General features: G+C 42.5%; 1 protein-coding gene across 2 annotated transcripts in view; it reads right to left on the bottom strand.

Annotated features, from left to right (window-relative positions):
• LOC137095186 (KH domain-containing, RNA-binding, signal transduction-associated protein 1-like) overlaps positions 1-6,950 on the bottom strand; it is an 85,491-nt gene continuing 78,541 nt past the window's right edge. For both annotated transcript variants that reach the window (XM_067461555.1, XM_067461554.1), the window contains exon 9: positions 1-1,377. In XM_067461555.1, coding sequence (XP_067317656.1) covers positions 1,280-1,377 — 98 coding nt within the window. In that variant the 3' untranslated portion in view covers positions 1-1,279. The remainder of the gene's footprint in view (positions 1,378-6,950) is intronic.

Raw genomic sequence — 6,950 nt, 5'->3', positions numbered from 1 at the left:
TTGATTAAAAAAAGACTCAACTTTATTGACAAACCGCTGCAGACATCTTGACAATTTCTAAGTTACCTATTTACAGCAGGCTTACACAGGTAGCATTAAACCTTCCAAAAAATCCCCAAATGGGAGCGTACAAATGTTATGTACAAAATCTAAGCTCTCCTTGGTTTTTCAGCTGCAACGTTCCTTTTTAAATAACGCTACTGACACACACACACACACACACATACAAATGTCTCAACATTGGAGAGTGTGGCCAATTTGGAGCCTGGGCTGTGTTATTATTATATCCTGCAAACAGTGTTCAGAATCTTACTTTAAGGGGAAAAAAGAAAAAGAGACACAATGCACAGCTAATCATTTAATACTTCCTAATATCAAAAACACTGGGCAATTAGAGCAATATAAAAAAAGAATTACAGAGCAGCTAGATGTCCATTTCTCTTAAAAGGTTTTTCATGCAAAATTAAGCTAAGAACATTTTTTTCCTGCTGAAAAATACTCCCATCACTTTAGCATCTCAACACTTGGGGCTAGGTTTCAAAACCCACGTTACAAACCTATTTTTTTTCTTTTGAAAGGGGAGGAAGGGATCATTAATTGAAGGAAAACAATGACATTTAATTTGTTAATAAAGAAGAATCTTTTCTATTAAAATTTAAACCGAAGATTAATCAAGCAATCTGCTTGTTTAAGGGCAAATGTTTATGGACATTTTGCGCATACTTTTAAGCCTGCTGCAGTTACTAGCATTACATTATGATTTTAATTCGTTAAAAAGAAGAAATCAATCCTACTTTGGGGTTCTGAGACTATGACTTTTATGGTGGCCTATAAAACCCAACAAACCAACAAAAATTACTTAAAAAGATTTAACAAAGTTTTAATTTCAGAACGGTTAAGCAAGAATGTCCACTTTAGAAACTAACGTTTTTATAGCAACACTTTCTTTTAAAGGTACAGTCATGTTTATTATGCATCTAAACAGAGGGGGAAAAAAAGCAGTCTACACACTTAAAAACTGAATCCCGTTTCCTAAATCTAACTTATTATTCTTGTTTTTTTTTTTTTTTAAAAGTACTACATACAGAAGCCAGAATGCAGGGTCAAGTGGTTCGGGGGGGGGGGGGGGGTGGAGGCAGGAGAAAAGGGGAGCCAGAGAAAAATCAGGGAGACAATTACTTGTCTGTCGCGGGCAAAGCAACAGGGATCCGGGGAGATACAAGAATCCGAAACAATGGTTTGCTCGAAAGGGACGCTTCCCCTTCGGCAGAGGCTGCTCTTAGTAGCGTCCGTAGGGGTGCTCCCTGTAGGCCCCTTTCATGGGGCGAGTTGGAGGGGCCTTCAGGGAGGGACGTGTCCCATTCCAGTCATCTTGACCTGAAGGAGAGGAAAGGAAAAGACCACATTGGTACACGGAGGCCCCAGGGTGAACGCCCAAAATCCTGCTTTCTAGGAAGGACTGCGTTGGTCTTCATACTGCATTGACTCAAGTCTCGTGTGTTCCTGAAGCTATAACGTGCACTTCAATGCTCAAAACCCTGAAACCAAAGAAATTATTTGCTTCCTAATGTGATGTGCAGTGTAATCTGACCGTTACAGTTGCTGCCTTCTTAGAATTCCTTCTTTAAAGTTCTGTCATTAATCGAAAATCTCAAATAAAGATTTTTTTTTTTGAAAAAAAACTGTCTTATCGACCTCTACTAATCTCAAGACAGGCATATCCATTAAAGTTGAAACCTCAAAGCTTCTAGTAATGGAAAAGAGTAGTGGTTACATGCTTGTAATTCTTTCTTTAAAGAAAAAAGTGTTAGAATCAAAAGCTTCTAACAATGGAAAAGAGGAGGGATCTATGCTGTAGAATATGGTGCATCTATGCTGTAGAATGAATCCACACTTACTGTCCCGGTTCAATGCTATGGAATCACAGCATATAGTTTTAGAACAGTGGTTCCCAACCCATGGACGACCAGTGGTCTGCAAGAACGAAAATATGGTCTGTGGCCTCACTATTAATATACTGTTGTTTCGAAACCATATGGCAACGAGAGTGACTGGTCTTGCAAAACCTTCTTATAGGGTCGAAGCAACAGGGATGTCAGGAGAGGAGAGGCTGACTATACACGCAAGATTACTACTACAACATCAGGTCTAGATTATTAAATATGGTTTCTAGGGCTGGGCAACCACGGAAAAATTTGTTTCTAAAATCGATTTGTTTTTAGGGATTTTTGCGTTTCGTTATTTAAAAGAATTCCGAAATTTGCGATTTTAAAAATTCGGTATTTACGAAATTTTGTTAATATTAACGAATCGATTCGTTAAAATGGCGGACGCGTTTGCGCATGCACAAAGGACTTCCAAAATTTCGTTAAAATAATAACGAATCGATTAGTTAAAATGGCGGATGCGTTTGCGCATGCGCAAAGGACTTCTGAAATTTCGTTAAAATAATAACGAATCGATTTGTTAAAATGGCGGACGCGTTTGCGCATGCACAAAGGACTTCCAAAATTTCGTTAAAATAAAAACGAATCAATTCGTTAGAATAATAAATCGATTCGTTAAAATGGCGACGCGTTTGCGCAATGCACTACAAACAAAATCATTTCATAAAATAAATCAAATAAAATAATCAAATAGAATAAGATATTAAATAAAAAAGTAATAAAATAAAGTAGCCAAACAAGTAGTAAGTTAAGAAATTGAAATTAAATTACTAAAGTTTGTAATATAATATAAATATTATATTTATATTATATAAATAATTTATATAATATAAATAAAATATTTATTTATTTAATACTTAATTTATATATTTATATTATATATAAATGAAATAAATAAATAATATAAATAATTATTATATTATATTATATTATATTTATATTATATATAAATGAAATAATAATATTTAAAAATAATATATAAATTATAAATTATTAATGATATTATATATATAAAAAGTAATGTTATTTATAAAAACTTAGAAAGTAAATATAAGAAATAAATAAACAAAAAGAAACAAAAAATGCACTTTGAAACAAACTCTGAAAATTAAATTATGGCCAAATTATCTGGCAAGTGTATTACTTATAATTTCTGTAGCAGTACTGCAAGTTAAGTAAGAAGGACCAATTTCCACTGGGAGGGAGGGAGGGTGGGTGGGTGGTTGGTTGGTTGGGTTCAAAATCAAAATCATTAAGTATATAATTTAGAATCCACAGAAATTAATTTATAAATGAAACATTACATTTAAAAATACACAATTCAATCATCCGTCCCCCAGTGAGACAGCCTCTAGGACCTCCCGGGGGGGGGGGGGTTGACCCTGCCCCCCCGGGATTGGCTGCCTGCTGCTTGATTGCTGGGTGAAGGCCAATACCCTTCCCGGCCTTCTCCATGCCCTCCCGGGGGGGGGGGGCATTGGACAGTGCCCCCCCCGGGAGTGTCATGCTGTGCAGTTGTCTTTCACAGCATATCAGCCGTCCCCCAGTGAGACAGACTGTAAGACTTCCCGGGGGGCTTTGCCTGCTGTGAGAAGGCCAATACCCTTCCCGGCCTTCTCCATGCCCTCCCGGGGAGGCATTGGACAGTGCCCCCCCCCCCGGGAGTGTCATGCTGTGCAGTAATCTTTCACAGCATATCAGCCGTCCCCCAGTGAGACAGACGGTAAGTCCTCCCGGGGGGACGGGGACCTTGACCATGGCCTCCCCGGGATTGGCTGCCTGCGGCTGCTGCTTGATTTCTGGGTGAAGGCCAATACCCTTCCCGGCCTTCTCCATGCCCTCCCGGGGGACCCTGCTCTGTGCAGGCCAGTTCTCTTTCTGGCCGCCTCCATGCCGTCCCGGGGGGCCAATGATTACATTGTGTCTGACTGACTGCTCCTCTGCATCGATGGTGCCTGGTTTCTTCCTCTTCTCTTTGTCAATCAATGCTGTGTTGGAAGGGCTCCATGCACACAGTAGTGAAGCGGACACCCCAGAGAATCTCTGGCTGTACAGAAGGTCAGGGTATGAATACCCCCATGACCTAATCTACTTTCTGCTGCTGTTGGAGGAGGACGGACCATGGATAATGACTTTAAGTACCTCCAATCATTAACCAGGACTGCTGCGACCCCCAGTTGAAGACTTATTAAGGCCAACTTGACACACATAACCCCAATGACCCTGTTTAGTTTCTTGCAAGATTTGGGGGAGGACAGACAATGGATTAAGGGAAGTTTACTAGGGCTGGGCGGTTTCATTCGTTAATTTTGTATTTCGTTATTTTTTCGTTATTTTTTTGATAAAGAATTGATTTTGATTTTTTTAAACCCATGAAGTGTTTTTTAAATTTTGAAGCAGCATGCGCCATCTTTGAAACGACTTCTGCCAGTTTCTGAAGTGATGTTATAGATGGTAGGATGCTGGGAGCATTGGGAGCCAATCAGGGGTTAGTAAGGGCGGCCATTGCCCTTTAAAAGCGGCTACGTGCTCCGCGTGGCAGCATTGTAGCTGGGGAAGCGAGGGTGGACGGAGGGCTTTCTCTTGCGTGAGTGCTGGGGAGTCTGGCTTTGGCGTGCATGGGGCTGGGGACAGGGAGCTTGTAGCTGTCTGCCTCCCAGTCCATGGCTGTGGCTGCGGCTTGTGCCTGCCTTTTTTTTTGGGAGGGGAAGCATTGGGTTAAATTGATCTTTTATTATTATTGTTTTTGTTATTAATATTTATAAATAATTAAAAATTATTTTTAATTCATTATAACGAAATAATTTCTTTTATCTGTTCCTCTTTTTTGGTGCCAAGGGGATTTCTCCCTGGCAATAAGTGTAAATCCAGTGTTCTTTGCTTTTCTGTTAACTCAAAAGTAGTTACTTACAACCAGTGCCTGCGGGCTCAGTGGCCCTTTGGGGACCAGCCCTTTTTGTAAATCGAGTGTTCTTTGCTTTTCTGTTCACTCAAAGTTGTTACAACCAGTGACTGCGGCCTCTGTGGCCCTTTTGGGACCAGCCCTTCCTGAAAATCCAGTGTTCTTTGCTTTTCTGTTCACTCAAAGTAGTTACAACCAGTTACTGCGGCCTCTGTGGCCCATTTTGGTCCAGCCCTTTTTGAAAGTCCAGTGAAAATCTGGGATAAAACATGAGTTTCTTCACCGAGGGTCTTACGACTCTCATCATCCATTCATTCAGATTCATTCGAGAAACGAGATGATACGTCCTCCGCCGATAGATCCAACCGATCCAGACTCACCCAGTAATCAAGCAGTAGTTGCCCGGAGACAAAGGAGGTAAAGAGGGAAGTTTGTTATGGGTGGATAGCAGACTGATTGGAATTCGAGGAGCAGGGAGGGGGGGAAGGGTGCCAGAGTAATTGCAGTGCCTGTATTTGGGATGGCGATTTGCATTGCATTGCATTCCATTGCGTTGCAACACGGGATGAAGTACTGGCCTCCACACAGCAGCCAAGAAGACAGTTCAAACCAGATAATTTGCACATTTTCCGATACGGAAAGAGAAGACTCACAGAACTGCCCTGTAAGAAATCGTGCTTGAGAAGAAAGTGGCCATGCTATAGGTATGCTGCAGCGATCGATCAGAGGGAAAACCAACAGTGTTCAGGATGTCAAAAGGAAGAGGAAGAAACCAGGTGCCAGCTATGCATAGAGTATGACATCCAAACACACAAAGGAAACTTCAGAACACATCACTGTGATCATAACTGCCAGGCCCCCCCGGGAGTGACGGCTCTCCTGTAATGAAAGCCCAACGCATGCGCCCTCTTTTCCGGGCACCCCAGAGAGACGTTGCCCGCAAAGGCTGAAAAGTGAACTTCTGATTCTACACAAACATACAGGTAACAAGGATTGCAATACCTTTCCCGGCATTCTCCAAGTCCTCCCGGGGGGCCATTGGGCATACATGCGCTGGGGCAGCCAGGAACGACAGAGGAAAAGGGTGCATAAAAGGGCATTGAGAGAAGGAGATATGATAGCCATGTATAAAGATGTGAGAAGCCAGGGGAAGTCAAGCTTGCCTTTGAAAAAGAATGCCCGCCCTCGTTGGAGGGGGACGGCAGAGATGCTGTGAAAGCTAAATGCACAAATGACAACCCGAAGGGCCACCGGGAATGCCTGCCTGCTTGCCTGCTGTGAAAGCTAAATGCACACATGACAACCGCAGGGGCGGCAGGGAACGACGGCTCCCTTGTTATGAAAGCCCTACGCAGGCGCCCTCTTTTCCGGGCACCCCAGAGAGACGTAGGCTGAGAAGTGGACTTTGGCCACAACAGGAGACCATGGGCAAGTCAAGCTTGCATTTGAGCGAGGGATGGCAGAGATGCTGTGAAAGCTAAATGCACAAATGACAACTGCAGGGGCAGTAGGGAACGACGGCTCCCTTGTTATGAAAGCCCTACGCAGGCGCCCTCTTTTCTGGGCACCCCAGAGAGATGTTGCCTGCCAGGCTGAAAAGTGAATAGTAGAAGTAAAATAGTAAGTAGTAAAAGGGAATATAATGGGTTCGTTCCTCTAGTGAGACAGCCTCTAAGCTATGCCGGATGGTATCGAGCCTTAACCACTCATGAGTTTATGTCTGAAAAGAGAAACAGGGGTACAGGGAGATTGACGCCAAGGATAAAGTGGCCATGCTCTAGGTATGCTGCAGCTGGCATGATAAATAATGTGTGGGGTCAATGGCACTCCATCAAACTTCATAGGAACGTTTATAAATTTCATTAAGTTCTGGGTGGGATGGGCATACCAAGCCGCCTTGACTCTCTCCCGGAGAGTCTAAAAAAATACTTCAAAGAGGGGAACACGGCCCATGTAAGAACCAAGAAGGGTTAGTCTCCGTTCCTCTCAGATTCATTAGAGAAACGTGACAGACGTCTTCCGCTGATAGATCCAAACGAACCACATTCACCGAGTAATCAAACAGCAGCTACGCGTATACAAAGGAGATAAAGAGGGAAGTT

Source organism: Anolis sagrei, chromosome Y (genome assembly GCF_037176765.1).
Source record: "Anolis sagrei isolate rAnoSag1 chromosome Y, rAnoSag1.mat, whole genome shotgun sequence".
NCBI lineage: Eukaryota > Metazoa > Chordata > Lepidosauria > Squamata > Dactyloidae > Anolis > Anolis sagrei.
Note: the sequence above shows the minus strand (reverse complement) of the source record. Positions and strands in the feature narration are given on the sequence as shown.